Source organism: Marmota marmota, unplaced genomic scaffold (genome assembly GCF_001458135.2).
Source record: "Marmota marmota marmota unplaced genomic scaffold, marMar, whole genome shotgun sequence".
NCBI lineage: Eukaryota > Metazoa > Chordata > Mammalia > Rodentia > Sciuridae > Marmota > Marmota marmota.
The window spans coordinates 23,533,116-23,552,149 of NW_026000093.1; the positions used below are offsets into that span (position 1 = coordinate 23,533,116).

Genomic DNA, 19,034 nt, shown 5'->3' on the forward strand with positions numbered 1-19,034 from the left:
TGTTCTGGTCGGATCTTTTAGTCACAGCAGCAAAAAAGTTGACTAAAACACTCAGCCATAAAGAAGAAAAACTTGATGACATTTGCCAGCAAGTGGATGGATCTGGAGACTGTCATCCTAAGTGAAGTAAGCCAGTCTCAAAAAACCAAACTTGAATGTTTTCTCTGATAAGTGGAAGCTAATCCACAATGGGGGGAGAGGGAGGGGAAGAAAAGAAGTGCAGCAGATTAGACAATGGGGAATGGAAGGACGAGAGGGAGATAGGAACAGGAAAGACAAGGGAATGAAACTGACATCGTTTCCCCATGTACATATATGAAAACAACACAGTGAATCCCACCACTGTGTACATCCATAAGAATGGAAACTAGAATAAGATGCTTGTGTGAGTATATCAGAATGGATTCTGTTGTCATATATAACTAAAGAGAATAAATAAAAAAAGAAAATTAAAACTATTTTTTAAATAAAGAGGAATTTACACACACACACATACACACACACACAAAACCAACAACAACAACAAAACATTAGTTAGTTCATCAACATTGATGTTTCCTCTTAATACAGGTACTACTAGGGGAAGGTGCCAAACCTCAATAATTAGGATAATGTTCCTATGAAATTTATCAAATTCCAACAAATATAGAGTCCTTATTTCTCATTCATCCATCAAATAGAACTACATGGGGATAACACTTGATATTTTGAAGGGGAACAGTTAGAATATTTTTAATCAGGAATAAGTCATTCTCCCAAGTTACTGAAAATTATTTTCACTTACTAATAATCTGAGAAATGTCCTCAAACTATAATTACATACTTTGGTATAGTCATCCTATTTTCTTTATGAAGTCCTAAGTATAAAACATTGGTAAAATTAAATAATACGAAGAATCCAAGTGCATTTCCAATTCTCTTTGAATATGAATTTATAAATGTCTCTCTAAAATAAAAAAAATATGAGGAGGAAAATATATATATCCCTCCTTTAACTATATCCCATAACTTTCCTTACTCTGCTCTATTTTTATTGTTTCTAGCATGCCTAATTTTTGTGTGTGTGTGTGTGTGTGTGTGTGTGGTACTGGGGATTGAACTCAGGAACATTCTGCCTTTGAGCTATATCCCCAGCCCTTTTTAAATTTTGTTTCCAAACTTGCCATCCTCCTGTCTCAGTAGCTGGGATTACAGGTGTGCATCACTGTGCCAGGCTGTCCTTAATTTCTAATATGCTACATAATGGACTTGCTGATTGTATCAAGTGTTTGTGGGCTATATTTTCTTACTAGAATATACGCTCCACAAGGGCAGGAATCTTTGTTTTGTTCAGGGGTGTATCCTCAAGGCTTAGTAACTAGAACAATACCTGACATATGATCAATACTTAATTCATGTTTGGTGAAAAAAATTAACTGCCTTCTTATATGTCTCTGAAGAAAATAATTTTCAGCAAGTATATTTGTTGCAGAACCTTACATAGGTACTGCAGGGGTACAAAGTTAAGTAAGACAGAGCACCTGTGGTTCTGTTCCTGCTGCTACACCATACTAATGCAGGCTGGATAATTGATAGAACAGAAGTTTATTTCTCACTGTTCCAGAGGTTGGGAAGTCCAAGATCAAATGCTGGCAGAATGGGTCACTTGAAGGCCTACTCTTTGCTTCCAGGATGGAGCTTTATTGCTATGTCCTCACATGGCAGAGTGGGGAAGGCCAAAAGTGGATGAATGCTGAGTTCTCAAAAGGGGGAAGAGCTAGGAGGGCACTAGGGTGCCCCCTTCAACCTCTTTTAATTAGCGCACTAATCTACTCATGAGAGCAAGATCCCCGTGACAATCATTCCCCCAAGTGCCAGCTCCTCCTGTCATCACATTAGGTATTAGGTTATAACATATGGATTTTGAAAAGGCCCGTATATTCACACCTATTCTCAAAGAGCCATAAAGTTGGTCTTTTGGAAAATAGGCAAACAAATGTTTGTTTGGGCCAAGATGCAAAACACACGTCTTTTGTTCCGATTAACATTCTTATTTTTCTTTTATGCCTTCTGTTGATAACAGAAGTTTTTATGGCTTATGGAAATCCAGAGTAAGGAAATAGCCAAGGAAAATTTTATGAGCATGTTACCTTATGAACTTCCATAGATGTACTCACAAAGCTACTGTCAATTCTGTTACAAACCTCATCAACAGAGGCCTTACAATTTCAGTTTTTATTGTTGTTTTAAGTGATGAATGCACTAGAAGATGACAACCATGGTTATGTTAAAAATAAAGCTGGGTGTGGTGGCACATGCCTATAATGCCAGCTACTCAGGAATCTGAGAAAGGACAAACATATCAAACATATCAAAAACAGAGAGGTGAGAATGCCTAATTTTTTAATATTTATTTTTCAGTTGTAGCTGAACACAATACCTTTATTTTATTCAAAGCCAACCTCTGCAATTTAATGAGACCCTCTCCCTGTGTTAAAATGTCCTTGGGTTCAATTCCCATTACCACAAAAATAAATAAATAGAAAGGATTTGAAAGTCTGGGAAGGAAATATTTAGTGCATTTGGATAAAGGATAGATCATTTGATAGCCTAAAAGACAAAAAGTAAATAACATATAATGCTGTGGGTGTCATGCTTAGACCAGTGTTTCTCAACTAAAGGGGATTTTGCTGCACTTTTTTTTTTTTTAAATGTTTTTCAATATCTAGAGACTTTTTTTGTTGTTTTATTTTTCACAGCTGTGGGTGCCGGGGCGTACAGTGGGTAGAGGCTGTGGATGCTTCTAAACATTCTACAATGCACAAGACATGGCTCACAATAAAGAACTATCTAGTTCAAAATGTTAATACTATCACTGTTTAAAATCCCTGGCTTAAGCCTGGCGTGATGGCACATGCCTATAATCCCAGTGGCTTGGGAGGCTGAGGTAGGAAGATCAGAAGTTCAAAGCCAGCCTTAGCAAAAGTGAGGCACTAAGCAATTCAGTGAGAACCTGTCTCTAAATTAAAAATAAATAAATAAATAAAAAGGGCTGGGGATGTGGCTCAGTGGTGGAACGCCCCTTAGTTCAAAATCCAGTAACCCCTCCCCCCCAAAATATTTAAAAATGAAATCCCTGGCTTAGACAATAATCAACAAAAGACCCCCACATTTTTTTAATGGAAAACTTTTAACTGTATGGCTCATGAATCTTTAACATTAACTTTGGACAAAATTACCTCAGGGAATAGCTAGAACTTAGATGCTAGTCATATGCATTATGTCATGTGTCAGGTATGGTTCCTTTGGTATAATTTCCTCATAAATCAGTCACATATAAAAGGAAGGAATGAAGCATAAGTATACTTCTAGGAAGTTCTTTACAATCTTGAACACATCATGACAAATCTGAGAGAACAGATTTTCCAGTGTCTATTTTTGAAAAATAAAATTCTGATCAAACAAATCAAAAACAGGGAGGTGAGAATGCCTAATTTTTTTAATATTTATTTTTTAATTGTAGCTGGACACAATACCTTTATTTTATTTATCTTTATATGGTGCTGAGGATCGAATCCAGGGCCTCACAAGTGCTAGGCGAATGCTCAACTGCTGAGCCACAACCCCAGCCTCAGAATGCCTAATTTTTAAGCTTCAGAGGATGAGCTGTCCCTCTGAATATGGCAAAAATATATCACAATGCTGTAAACCCTCTTAGTCACTGTGCACTTCAGAATAAATTGATTCCAGACTCCTGCAGTGGTACATACCTATAATCCCAGCTACTTGGGAGACTACGCATGAGGATTACAAATTCAATTACAAATTCTCAGAAGTTCAAGCCTGTCTCAAAATAAAAAGGGCTGAGGATGTAGCTAAGTGATCCACAGTTCAATCCCCAGTACCAAACCAAAAAAAACCCAAAACTAAAAAGAGTAGTTTTTTGTAACCCAAACTGTTGGTGTAGTGAGATGTCTTTGGTAAACAAGATTCACAAAAAAAATAAATAAATAAAATTAGAAGATAAGGTTGGAATGGAAAGTTAGGGGAAGTTGGTAAAGGGTTCAATGAAAGACTAAGAAAGTCATACTTAAGTCTATAGGTAATGAGAAGCTATTGTTTTTTGAAGAAGGCAGTAATGTGATTAAAGATCAAGGTGTTAGGGCTTTAAGTCAAAGGATTTCAAAGGTCAGAAACTCAAAACAGGATCAGTTTACAGGCTACTACATGGTCCAAGTGAGGGCCTATCCTAGGGTCCTGAGATTATAAATGTATGTGCATACTGGACTCAAGATCCTCTAAGTTTATGAAATAAATAAACAACGTTAAAAAGAGCATTAATAAAACAAAGACAAATCAATTAAAAATAATAATAAAAAAGGAAGTAAAAAAGATAAGTATGTGACACTCTAACAAAACATTTGGTGGGAAAAAAGATGAGCCAGTTTACCTTTTGATTTCTCCTGAAGTGGTACCATGGCACATGTACCCTTTGTCTTCTTTATCCTAAAAGAGTATATATTATCATAAAGTCACATGTATATAAACTTTAAAGGATACAATAACACACTTTCAGTAAAACTCACTTGTTTTGGTTTTTTGGTTTTCCTGTTGTGGGGAGGTGGGCAGTGTTGAGGCGGACCCAGGGCCAAAGAATGTGCTGAACCACTAAGCTACACCTCCAACCCCAGAACTCCCTTGTTAAATGATATCACAGGGAACTTAAATAAATGTTAAAAAAGGAGACCCCTTCCATTATAACTAATCCAATCAGAAGCAGATATGAACCAACCCAATGTGTTGGGTTTCCTAGCAAATTTTACCAGTGGATGGGTGCCATGTCTAACTTTGCCTACAATCTTTACTATAACACTTTGTCGTTATGACACAAGAAATACTAAGAGGAGGAGAATCAAGAGTAACATGATATCTGGATGTGTCAGATGCCAACTATTCCTTGTTTGTGTACTTCTTACCTATCAGCCACTGCAGTCTGAATTCTGTCATATTTAACTTTTGTTCCTGCTGTAATCGGCCTAGATAATAAGTGATTGTTAGGGGAAATACATCATGATTGAATCTGCTATGGATGAGATACTGGGTCATGAGAATTCTCAACTTCTTATAGCTATATGAAACTTTAAAAGTCAGGAGCGAAACAAATTAGAATTTTTAAAAAGCCAGCAGTGACTTTTAAATACTCTTCACCTCTAGGATGACCATTTTCAGTTATATTTCCAGAGTGTGCTGTGAGAGTCACCAAAAATTTCTAATCATCATTAAAGAAATTTGAAAAAAAACATTCAATTCTTATCAAAGATTTAATTTCAAATATTCACATATGGAGAATAAAAGAGAGTAAGGAGTTGTACACAAAACAAACTAAGAAGAGTACTTTCCTGCTTTGCCAAAATTGTTCTTTCACAGGACGCTGTGCGATGTGCAGAGGAGAATAAAATACTTGTAGGCAACTTGACATGTTCTCACTAGAATAGCTAAAATGAACACACGCATGTCAGAAGTAGGAGTAAGAATTAACATTTATGCTTGGCAAGCACTTTGTGTACATTCTGTCACTTAGTCACCACAATTCCACTTTACATAGGAAGGAAGCTTGTCATAACATGAATAAAATGTGTTCAGATCATCCTTCGTTGGCTTAAATTAATTCACACTCGAGTCAACATAAAATGTTTAGAAATGGGGCTTGGGGGTAAAGCTCCATGATAGAGTGCTTATCTAGCATGTCCAAGGACTGGAGTTCCCTCCCCAATACCACAAAACACACACACATAAAAAAAAATTAAGAATATTTTTGGTGCTGGGGAGGGAACCCAGGGCCTCGCACATGGTGAAGCATGTGCTCTCCTCTTGAGCTACACCTTTAACCCCAGAACCCACTTGTTAATTGACATCACATGGAAATTAAATAAAGAGACAGAATGGGCTAGTTCAGGGGTGCTTTCCAGGCTTACCACTCCTTTAAGATGACTGTGTGTTGTGTTATGAAGGAACATAACAAGACTGGTCTGTACTGGAACAAAATCTGTTGCCACTGGCAGAGCATTGTGTCCACAGATGGAAATGATAGAAGTTAAAGGTCAGGGACTGGGTTCTTGGTAATGAGGTAAAATGACTGTCCTTGATAGGTTTTATGCTCGCGTGTCAAAAGGTGCCTCATGCGGCTGGGGATGGAGCTCAGTTGGTAGAGTGCTTGCCACACATGTACAAGGCCCTGGGTTCAATCCCCAGCACGGCAAAAAAAAAAAAAAAAAAAATTATCAAAAGGTGCCTCATCTCTAAGCATCCCACCCTCCCTCTTGTAAATACACCAAACTACCCTGCTGCTAACAATTCACTATTTCTCTTCCATCATTGCTAAGGCTGTCTTCTTTTCTTTTAACCTTATTTCAGAAAGAGTAGTTTTGTTTTTTATATTTTTACGGCTTGAAAATCTATCTTCATATAATATTTAAAATGATGAGAAATGTTGTATGTATGATTATTGTTCCTTGTGGTATTATTTTAAAAACCAAGCCGGGCATGGTGGCAAATGACTGTAATCTCAGAGACTGGGGAGGCTGAGGCAGGAGGATTGCAAGTTCACCTTCAGCAATTTAGTGAGACCCTAAGCAACTTAGTGAAGACCTATTTCAAAATTAAAAAAAAAAAAAAGTTAAAAGATCTGGGTATGTAGCTTAGTGGTAAAGAGTCCCTGGATTCAATCCCAGCACCAAACAAAATGGATAAACCATGGACATATCAATGGAATATAATGTAGCCAATAATGTTGTTTGAAGATTATTCAGTAATATGAAAAAACACATAATGCATTAAGTTTTAAAAAGGCAAAATAAAGAATTTATTTTTTTAAATAAATTTAAAAAGGCAAAATAAAGAATTGCAAGTACACTAAAATCAAAACTAAAATAAATCCATGAAACTAAAGAAGATAGAAGAAAATGCCTAACAGTAAAAAATGGACATTTTAGAATGGGTAGATAATCAAATAATTATTTTCCTTTTTTCTCCAAAGCTCTTACTTAATTTTAGATAAATATTATCACAACTTTTCACTTTTAACATGCTCTAGTTTTCTATTTGTATTAGCACAATTTATTTCAAGAGTCCCTAACAACAATATTAGAGTTGGAAAACTCAAGAAATATATTCTAAAACACCAGTGCTATGTGTAACTGGATTACTTTAAAGTTCATTATTTCTGGAAGATACTATGAAAATATAAATCCTCCCATTTAAAAAGTTGCAATTTATAGTACCATAAATACTTTATTTTTGGTGTGTGTGTGTGTGTGTGTGTGTGTGTTACTAGGGATTCACCTCAGTTTGCTTTACCACCGAGTTCCATTCCCAGCCCTTTTTATTTTTTATCTTAAGACAGGGTCTCACAAACTTGCTGAGGCTGGCCTCGAACTTGAACTACTGCTGACTCACCCTCCGAAATTGCTGGGGTTACAGTCATGTGCCACACTAGACCTCACTCTAGAATTGAATTACAGGTTCTATGTTCAAGATACAGAAGACTGTTAATACTATTGAATTAGGTTGTTTTTTTGTTTTGTTTTGTTTGTTTGTTTTGTTTTTTTGTTTTGGTACTGGGGATTAAACTCGGGCACTCGACCACTGAGCCACATCCCCAGCCCTATTTTGTATTTTATTTAGAGACAGGGTCTCACTGAGTTGCTTAGTGCTTTGCCATTGCTGAGTCTGGCTTTGAACTTTTGATCCTCCTGCCTCAGCCTCCTGAGCTACTGGGATTAGAGGTGTGTACCACTGCACTCAGAGTTAGCTTTTTTTATTGCTAAGTATTTCAATGTTCTCATGGGCATGATCTAGGGTAGGGTACTCAAGATTTTTCAAAGGAAGTCCCTAATCCTTTCTGGCAATGTTACACTTGAAAACATAGTAAAGTGTCTTTTGTCAATCTGAATAAAATGGTTAAGATTTTAAAGCATAAATCCTTTATGATAAAAAAAAAATCAGTAGGCAAGAAAGAGATTCACTAAGTCAGAAAAAAAAATCTCTACATCGAACAGTATTACTGTGAATAACTATTGCCCAAAAGAAAGTTACCTATCAAAGATCTACCTGATTGTAGGCATCTGGGCATCTGTGTGTAGCAGTTGTTTATGAATCTCCAGTGGAGTTGAACTTACACTCTTTTGGCATGTTGGCAATACTGGTAAATATGGCATCTTGACACATTCTTTGAACTCTTCCAGACCAAATGCTGAGGGGTATTCTGATGTAAAATATTATCATAATCATCCTGGTTAAAGTATATTACTTTTACTACAAACTCTAATTCATAATAAAATATATCTAATCAGCCATTAAGTAAGTTAAGCAACTGTAATTTATCTAGTATCTTTACCAAGAAAATATCTTTCAATTCCTGTCTATGGAGTATACAGAATAGTAGGATAAGGCTGGGGTTGTGGCTCAGTGGTAGAGAGCTTGCCTAGCATGTGTGAGACATTGGGTTCAAGTCTCAGCACAGCATATAAATAAATGAATAAAATAAAGGTCCATCAACAATTAAATATATATATACACATGAATTAGAGTATAGAATTCATATATGTAAAAATTAGAGTAAGAGCTGGGCATGGTGGAGCATGCCCGTAATCCCAGAGATTTGGGAGGCTGAAACGCAATAATTGAAAGTTTGCAGACAGTCTGGGCAATTTAGTGAGATCCTGTCTCAAAATAAAAGGGTCTGGGGAATATAGCTTAGTGGTATAGCACTTGCCTAGCATGTAGGAGACCGGGGGTTCAACTTCTAGTACCACTCACTGTCCACATTTTTTATTATTTTATTTAATTAGAACTGCCAGAATATTAGCATCACATTTAAATAAGGCACTTTCAAGAGTCTGGTATTACCTACAGCTTTGAATCTTTTCATTTTCCTGATTTTGTGCAAACAATTAACAGGTAGAAGTACATGATCATTTGAGTTAGCAATGAGAGATAAAAGAATTAATTCTCTTAGGCATTGATTTTAATTTTCTCTGCAAAAAATTTCATAACAAATCTATAAATATAAACAGCAGCACCAAGTATCCAGATTGCTGCTTCTGCTGACCTCACATATCAATGGACAAAGAGATTGTCAAATTATTTTTAAAAATTCAAAACAAAGGCATTAAATGGAAAAGGTAGATGAAAAAGTTTAAAGTTGGGTGGTCTTTAAGCTTTTGTAAATGTGTCTACTAAGCAAGTCAAGCAGCAACATAGTATTTAAGACACAAGTTATTCCATTGAATGTTCAAAATGCCATTTTGCAACCTTTGATTTTTCCTCTTTTGGAAAAAATACTTTGACTAAAAATCTGTAATACAGATTCACTTTTCAACAGTAGATTGAGGGGTAGGAGAGTGGTCAAGCAAGTATTTTCTGAGTATTTTTAATGGGAATCTGGTGAGAAACTTGTAAAAATATTTGTATGTATAGCAACACACTCAAAGCTAGAAGGGATGAAAGGATTGAGTAGTCTGAATTTCGCTATTTTCAAGAATTTTATGTCCATCAATAAAGCTGAAGGCAGAGTTCAGAATAAATAAAAAACAGTTGTAACTTAAAAGTAAGGGGGGGAAGCTATTCATATATATGTCAATCATTCTCAAACTAGTCTTTATTGAGCAACTGTAGAATATAAGATAGTCTCCATTTAATAAACTCAAAATAAAGTTTTGGTTGAATTTACTGACACATAAAGTCATTGTTAAAAGTTTGGTGTCCTGCCGGGCATAGTGTTATCCCAGCAACTTGGGAGGCTTAGGTAGGAGGATTTGCAAGTTTAAGACTAGCCTGGGCAACTTAGTATGGCCCAAAGCAACTTAGCGAAAACTTGTTTAAAAATAAGAAATAAAAAGGACTGGGGATGTGGCTCAGTGGTTAAGTGTCCCAGGGTTTGATCCCTGGTACAAAGCAAAAAACCAAAAACAAAACAAAACAAAAATTGAGTGTTCTAAAATATAAAAAGAAATTTTGAGATATTTAAAAGGATACACTATTTATGAAAATTAGTGTGATCCAACAGAGAGAGTAATGTACTAAATATAAAGAGAAGTAATTCTTCATTGTTTTTTCTCTTTGGAGGTACTGGGATTGAACTAAGGGCCTCATACATGTTAGGCAAGTGCTCTACCATTGAAATGTCTGTCATTCCCAGACATTTTATTATTTGTTTTATATGGTCTTGCTAAGTTGCCCAGACTGGCCTCGAACTTGCAATCCTCCTACCTAAGCCTCCCAAGTTGCTGGGATAACAGGAATGTACCACCACACCCCAGCTAAGAGAATTCTCTAAAATTGATCTGTCGGGGAAGGGATGGGGCATGGGGTAATTAATGATGGTGGAATGGGATGATCATTATTATCCAAAGTAAAAGTATAAAGACAGGAATTTTGTGAATATACTATATATACAACCAGAGATATGAAAAATTGTGCTGTATGTATGTAATAAGAATTGTAATGCATTCTGTTGTCATATATAAATTTTTTAAAAAGCAAAAAATAAAAAATAAAATTGATCTGTCACAGAATTACATTAATTCATTTTAATTTGCTTCCATTTTCTTTTCCAAGAACAACATATTAATACTCATGATATAAATGTCATAGAAATTATAAAGTGTTTTTGACTGCTTCAAAAACAGGTAAATTCAAGGCACTATTTCTATTTTTTTTCCTTTGGTATAATAACAATAAAAATAAATTTACCTTTCCTCATCTTCTGGGTTTCTAAAATTGCTTTCTTCCAACTACTCTCAAAAAGAAAATAAGTGTTCAGGGAACTTCTGGTGATGTTAGAATTCTCAAATTTGATTTCAGGATATAACACTGACATTTTTTCTTCTTCTTTCAACAAATCTGATGAAAATGAGATGCTGCTCCAGGTACAGGGCGTGAAGGACAAAGAAAACAAGGTACGGTTTGTAAATATCTTATTTGGTTTTCGTCATGCAGATCAAATATTAACATAGGCATTCTAGCCTATGTTAAATACATATTCTGGGATTTTTTAAAATGATGCCTTTAAGATAAAAGCAAAATGTGTAGTCAGAATTAATTTTTAAATATTTTAGTAAATTCTTTCCAGTTCCAGGTGACAGACATTTGGCAATATATTAAAAAAAAAAAAAAAGAAGTAAAGTCCAACAAGTTGTTATCTTCAAAACAGTAGAAAGCTTAGGATTCTCTCAAAAATACAGCCATTACAAAATGCATCTGTGCCTGAAAAAAGAAGTCAAAAATCTATGTCCCACAGAAAATAAACTTGTCCTCAAGATAGTCATAATTTTACATTAAACAAGACTAACCAATCATATATCCTACTTATTTAATTTATTAAATACATATTCATTTCAGTCTCCTGTCTTAGGTGTCTATTATGTGCAAGGCATGACTAAACCCCCCAAAGAGAACAGTCATGAGCAAGACTCACTGAAGAATGACAACAGCCACTATAGCCACAATTTATTGAATGTCCATAATTCCAGGTTCCTTGCAGAACATTTTCTTTCCAATCTCCTCAAGCAAAGAATCAGAGATGGCCAGATTCAGCTCTGCTCCTTCACTTGTACAAAATAACTTACTGGAGGTTGATTCTATGTCAGTAATTGCCCAAGCTTTTGGATAAACATACTAATCAAATAGTCCCTTCCCTTGAGAGGGACTTGAGAAACTTAGAATCCAGTAAAGGAAACACAAAGAAACAGATAATACAGTTTAGTCAATGCTATAATGAGAGGGCAGGTGGGGGAACAAACAAACAAAACCAGAGTGCTTGGGAGCACACTGGAGGGAATCCTAGTAGGGGGGAAGCATGTAAAATCACCCCTAGGTGAGAGACAGCAGGCTCAAGAATGTAGTTTAATATGGCTGGAGCATGCACGTGTATACTGCACATAGCAGGAGGGAGAAAAAAGAACAAGGACAAGAATGTAAAGGTGAGGGCATGGGGAAAGGAGGAGAGGGAGTCCGAAAGGGTGCCTCAGAGCTGGGGAAGTGGCAAGGGGGTGACCTTCTCCAAGGAAGGCTATTCCTAAGAAGTCAGCTGTGTCCAATCCTGGTGAGGCTACTTATTAAAACAGGAGAAAATGAACTAAGAATATAGGAGGAAAGTCTTTGGGTTTGGAGACAAGGTCTTAGGTCTGCTTGAAATGTAGTGCAAAGATGGTGACCACACCGTCATGAGCTACAGGGCAGGAGTGAAGCATGTTAGGTAACAGTCAGAGACAGCAAGAGGAAAGGAGAATCCAACTCTGTTCCAAGGGCCACTTGGGCTTCTCCAATCTGACCTACCAAGTGCTCTGGCGCTGGCCCAGGTTCCTTCCCTGCAGCAAGTCTCAGAGGCTTATTGTCTAATGAGGCCACCACCCTCTCTACTCTTGGGGTTGATCCTCTTCTAAGCAACAAAGAAAGAAGAGTGGTTCATGCTTTCTTTGATGTTCTTAAAGACAAGCTCTTAAACTCTTTTGATTTCATGGGATTTGTTGCTAAAGACTTGAAAAAACAAACAGGGGCTCCAAACGTCACGAAAATGGTGACAAAACTAAAGTGCAATATGGAATAAATTATGATTTCCACACCCTGAAAGGACTCATGCTCCAGACACCATCCCAGGAACTTCTTTCTCTTTTTTATTTGTAGAGGTGGAGATGACCTGACAATGTTCTTTTAGCTTCAAGGCAGCCTCTTAGAAGCCCCATTTCCAGGACAGAAGAGGCTGGGACTAACAGTAAGTACCTGCTACCCTCCGGTGGACACTTGAGTTTCTGAACATCTCAGACCGGGAGTTACCCAAAGATAGTCTTATTGAGGCATTTGATCCTATAAGTCAGGAGAAAGCTTCTTTAAAACTAGATTCTTCTAGAAAGTTCATATAATAAACACATGAGACTGGGGGAGGTGGCGCATGCCTGCAACCCCAGCGACTTGGGAGGCTGAGGCAGGAGGATCACAACAATTTAGTAAGGCCCTAAGCAACTTAGTGAGACTCTATCTCCAAATAAAAAATAAAAAGGGCCAGGGATGAGGCTCAGTGGTTAAGTGCCCCTTGGTTCAATCCCCAATACCAAAATAAATAAATAGGATTCGTTTTACCATTATCTCTTTTTTTATGTTTGTTTGAAATTTTCCATTATAAAAAATTTTTTTAAACCTACATTTTCAAATATGTACAGCTTCAGGCATGTGCTGAAATAATTAAATTCCAAATTTTATTATTATTATTTTGTGTGCGTGTGTATGGTACTCAGGACTAAACCCAGGGGTCCTCTACAACTGAGCTATATCCCCAGTCCTCTCTGCTTTTTTTTTCTTCTGATTTTGAGATAGGGTCTCAATAAGTTGCTGAGGCTGGTCTCAAACTTGAGATCCTCCTGCCTTAGCTTTCCAAGTATCTGAGATTGCAGCAGTGTGCCACTGTGCCTGGCAAGATTTTCTTTTCATAACCTAGTTTAGAACTAGAAGGAAAAGTTCAACAGATGTTTGTTTGCTTACTTATTATTAATCCATCCTTCCATTCATTCATTTAATAACAATTTGCCAATCATGTCAGGCACTAAGGATGTGATAGGGAACCAAACCAGATAAGGTCCTGGCTTTGAAGTCTAAGTAAGCAAATACGTAAAGTTTATTTCAGATAAAGTACAATGAAAGTAAATTCAATTCTCATTTTTAGTGATAGTTATGTTTTACAGAGTTACTGCAAACTGAATTAGTGAATACTAAATCATTGTTCCTAGGAGAAACACTGGGGTAGGATCCTACCAGCCTCTACTCATTTTCAGCAACAGATCAATACATAACCTTGTTTTGTGTGTTTCTGTTTAAAGATCCCTAGCTTACTGTATTATTGATTCATTAGTATTGAGCTCTTGGCCAACAGTATCATTGCCCGGCCCTGAAGAAGCTTATCTCATACATGTATTTTCTACACAAGGCACAAGACGGCTTTCTTATACTTAAAAGGATGAGATAGCACTTCAGCATTACACTTAGCACTCATTTTATGTAACAAAATCAACAATGAAAAGCGCAAAAATGTGAAAAACACGACACCAACCAGATGATGAAAAGGACACTTGCTTACAGTATGAGAACAAAATCAAGAAAGAAAGGTATCACTTTATTGATCTCTACTGGGGATATGTGACAAAAGTTTTCACAGTTCTGCAACTTTTTTTACCCCACTCACTTGAAATTGAGTCATATTTATACATTTAGATCTAGTGTGTTCATTTGAACTGCTGTCTATATCAAATAAATCGTATGAATATGTAATTGTCCATTTTCCTACAGGTGGTCACATGAATTGTTCACTATTTTCCAATATTACAAACAATGTGACAGTTAACAGTCTTGTATGTGCATGCTTCTCCAGGGAAACATAGCTTAATTGGATTCCCTGGGCCTTAATGTATGCAGATTTTGAACTTTACATACTGTTACTAGTTTATTCTCCATGTACTAGTCTCAATTTGCCCTGAATAAGTGGCTAATCAATTTATATTCCATAAAATTTGTTTGTCCACATTCTTATAATGAGTACACCATTTTAAATCTTATACTTGCAATGAATATGCTATTTTAACTTATGCTAATCTTTGCATGTAAAATAGTATCTCATTGTTATTTTAATTTTTATTTCCCTGAAAACAGTGTTTCTTGGCCACTTAGATTTCCTCTTTTGTGAATTGCCTATTTCTATGCTTTAGCTACTTTTGTTCAGGGTTTTGTCTCAGACTTATTGGTTTATAGTAGTTTTTTTACATATTCTGAGATTTACTTCTTTATATGTTAAGTTTATTTCTATTACCTTCTTTCTACTACTAGTTTATTGTAACCTGTTTATGGTATCCTTTATTCTAACAAAAATTTTAAAGTTTGGTATTCATATTGGTTAATTTTTTTCTCTATGAATGTTATAATATTGAAGAAATCCTTTCTCCTACCTGAAAACATAAAGCCAGAACACCTAATTCTAGAGTCTGATTCTAGACCCTTTATACTGTTTCACTGATCTTATTAATTGCCTCTGAGCCAATATCACACTGCCTTAGTTTCTAAAAATTATGTATTTGTATGTAAAAGGTTTACTCCTTGTTTTACAAAGCTTCCTGAGAAGGGAAAAGTAGTGGGTAAAATTTTTGAGAACATGTATGTCTGAAAATTGTCTACATTTTCCCCCGGCACTTAATGATAATTTGGAATGGGAATAGAGTTTTAGTTTAGAAATTACTTTTCCAAAAATTTTGAAAGGACTGTTTCACTGTCTACATGTTTCTGATATTATTGCTGAGAACTTCAATGCCATCCTGATTCCAACTTCTAAAACTTTGTTGATGCTCTTCTATTTTTCTCTAATTCTTTATGAATTTATGCAATTTTAATTTTTAAATCCTTTCCCAATCATTTCGATAAGATTTTAGGAGGGAGTCAATGGATGTGTTCAATCATTTTCTTTAAACCAAAATCATTTAAGTCATCAGTATTCCTTTTAATTTTCTACACGGGACATCTCAACCCAATACTACTGGTCTTGAAGGTGGAACAAATTTTTGTTGTGCCAAACTGTTCCAAGTATTTCAGAATATTTTCCTAATCCTCCTGTTATTTTTCATACTATCTCATTCTTGCCTTATCATGTCCATTCCTTCATCTCCTTTAGTGTGTGCGTGTGTTACTGGGGATTGAACCCAGGGGTACTTTACCAAGTTACATCTCTAGCCTTATTTATTTATTCATTTACTTATTTATTTGAGACAGAGTCTAAGACTCCCCAGCCCTTTTTATTTTATTTATTTTTTGAGACAGAATTTCCCTAAATTGCTGAACCTGGCCTTGAACTTACAATCCTCCTCTCTTAGCCTCCTGAGTTGCTGGAATTAAGACGTGTAACACTACACATGGCTCTTTTATTTCCTTGAATATTATACTTTTTTTCATGCCCTTCTATTACTTTTAGTTTGGGGGTACAAGTGTCCCATTTGCATATCTGTTAAGTCTCCTTCCTTGTGATTAATTTCTTCACATAATTTGTAATCCTTGACTGCGGCTTTCTCTCTAGAGAAATGCTATCTTTAGAAGTCAACACTTGCTTGATCTAGGGACATCCTGGTAGAGGCTTTTCATTGGTCTCTGACTGGCCTGGAGTTTCAGAGATACCAGACCAACAAGTAAGTCATTTTCTTGGACTATGGTCCCTGACCATGTAGTAACGTGAACTGAGACTACAGCACTGAGCCAGTAGAAGGTAAGAAGCTCTGATCTCTAGCAGTTGACTCTTTTCTTACTGCAGCTCAGGTGAATGGCAAGCTTCTCAGACCAACGGTGAGAATTTTTTAAGTTACCATATCTCAGGGTTAAGGTACTTGTGACATGTTATATATTTTTCAAGTATAGATGCACTAATACACTTTCACATGTTCTTCTTCCAATGTGATGTCAACACTCCTATGAGATCTGTGTCCCTTTCCCTTAAACTAACTTCCTTAGCCAAAAAAACAAAAACAAAAACAAAAACAAAACAAAAACAAAACAAAAACAAAGGAAGTCACACAGTATGATTTCCAAGATTAGGTCATTAAAAAATGACTTGATTTCCACCAGATTTTTCTCAAGGCACCATATTGTGTGGATATCAAGTGATGTGGAGAGTCTACATATAAAGGTTCCAACTGACAATCCACAGATATCAACAGTCAGCATCAACTACCAGACATGTGAGTGAATAAGCCTTCAGGTGAATTTAGCCCCCAGCCTTCAAATCTTCCTGCTGAGCCTCAGACATGGTAGAATACAGTCACACTGTCCCTGCTCTGCACTGTCCGAATTCCTTACCCATGGAGTCCATGAGCACAATAAATGGTTGTTTTGCACCACTAAGTTTTGGAGAAATTTGTTATGCAGTCATAGTAACTGGAACAGTACTCCTTTGTGACTCCCAGCTTTCAGCAGATGGCTCAATGGTGGCTTTCTATGTGAATATTCCTTCATTTCAGGCACCTGGGGATTTCCTTCTCTTGGTTCCTGCTCAACCACATATCCATAAATTATCTTATATTTTACTTAGTACTTGAAAACTAGTGAAGCAAAATGGGATTCTTTCATGTCAGCCCACTCTGCCACAATACCCAGAAGTTCCAGTAAAACTTCTCAAACACAAATAACTAAAGAAGTTCGATTTTATAGAGTTAAAAATCTTAAAATAATCCATAGAGTGCATTTATTAAGGAGCAGCTAACTGTTACAGAAAAAATACAAATAGTCATTAAAAAGTTCACTCATTTGTGCTCAAATAAAAGCAAAATAATATAAGGAGCTACTATTTTGGCCAATGAAAATGACAGGAACTTTTTTCTTTAAGTCAATAAAAGACAGTATAGGATTGGGTTCAAGGAAAAAAGCACTCTTACAAAGTTTCAGTAGTAGCATGGTTTGGTTTATTTCCAGAAGGCAATCTAGCAATATATATGTCCTTGTAATTTTAAATATATTTGACTCAGAAAGTTTTATTTTCAGCAATTTATTTGAAAGGAATAATCACTGATACACATAAATATTTATCTTCAAGGATGTCAAATCCTGTACTATTATAATAGAAAGGAAGCTGAAAATAATCCAAACATCAAAAAAGCAGGAGATGGTAAGATCATCTTTATTTTTAGTTTTGTTTGAACCAAAATAATTATCAAATGAACATGAACAAAGAGAATTATAGATTCATTAAGAAAGATATTTATTTATTCACAATGCCAGCATTGTGCTAGGAGCCAAAATACCAACATCATTAGGATATAAAAACATGCAGTCTATTGGGGGACATAAAGTGAACAATGACACTTCATTATGATAAATATTAATGATGAAGCTACATTTGTATTCTGTGGTAAAATTGCATCTTTGCTGAACTAACTGAACGGGGGCAGTGGCTGGGTTTTTGTTTTGGGGTACGAGCTAAGTCCCAGAGGTTTTGACAAGTAGAAAATAATGGTGGCAAAGAAGACTAACTAATCTCTCAAATTCTTGCTCCTCCTCCTAAGAATAGAGTTGTTCCTAGAGGTGGGAAGGTGAGCAAACACAAGGTGTAACAAATTTCTACATGGTTTTAAGAAACGTAACTGCTTCATCCACACTTTATCTTTCCCCTCTGCTTACAGGATTATTTTCCAAATATATATTTTATTGTGTCTATTTAAGATGTACAGTATGGTGTGTGTGTGTGTGTGTGTATTTAAAATAGTTACTATGCACTGACTGGATTTAGACAAGAATGAAACACCAATGAATGGCAGAGCCTGGTCTTTTTAGCAAATGAAAGAAAGCTACCAGCTGATTAGGAACACCTGTGTTGAAATTGTTACAGTGTGAATGATAATAAACTTCTATATGTTAAATCACTAACATGTTGGGACCTATTTGTCATTTCAGCTAGCAGTATGCTAACACCTGTGATTTTTTTATTCCCAAGTATATATTAGTTTTTACTCAAATACATTTACTACCCATGTACTATGTACAAATCAATGTGCCGTATGCATGAGAAATACAAAGACAAACTAAATACAGATTCTGCCTTCATGCAATTTCCAATACAGAAGGGGAAAAAATATCCACTTATACAACTGGAAGGTAGGGTGTGTAAAATTAAAGCCTTAGAAGATAAAGCATTAGATGAGTTAAGAGGAGGGAGAGAATACTTTCTGGTGGAGGTTCAAGAAAGATGTGGAAGAAAGAAGAACATGAGATTTCAATAGAATTCAGACAGGCCAAAATGTGGGGAGAGGCATTCTACCCAGATATAAAAGTGTAAGATATCATGGAGAATGGGATGTTTGTATTCTAGTTTGCCTGGAAAAAGGGGTTCAGATAAGGCCATTGTAAGAGTTAATGAAATAATAGATTGGGACGAATCTGAATGCTGGGCAAATGGTTTATATTTTCTTTTCTAAGTAATGGAAAGCCATTGGAGGTTTTGGAATAGGGTTGTGGCATATATTCACTGCTATGCGTTAGGA

The 19,034-nt window shown here is 35.9% G+C and overlaps 1 protein-coding gene across 2 annotated transcripts in view; it reads right to left on the bottom strand.

Moving 5' to 3' along the window:
• Positions 1–19,034, bottom strand: part of CUNH8orf89 (chromosome unknown C8orf89 homolog) — a 36,885-nt gene that overhangs the window by 11,774 nt on the left and 6,077 nt on the right. The window contains exons 2-5 of one of the 2 annotated variants that reach the window (XM_048783057.1): positions 10,732–10,898; positions 8,089–8,242; positions 5,379–5,474; positions 4,430–4,485 (exon numbers count right to left, since the gene is read on the bottom strand). In XM_048783057.1, the coding sequence (XP_048639014.1) occupies positions 4,430–4,485; positions 5,379–5,474; positions 8,089–8,242; positions 10,732–10,898 (473 nt within the window). The remainder of the gene's footprint in view (positions 1–4,429; positions 4,486–5,378; positions 5,475–8,088; positions 8,243–10,731; positions 10,899–19,034) is intronic. The other variant, XM_015485758.2, reaches the window with a different exon arrangement.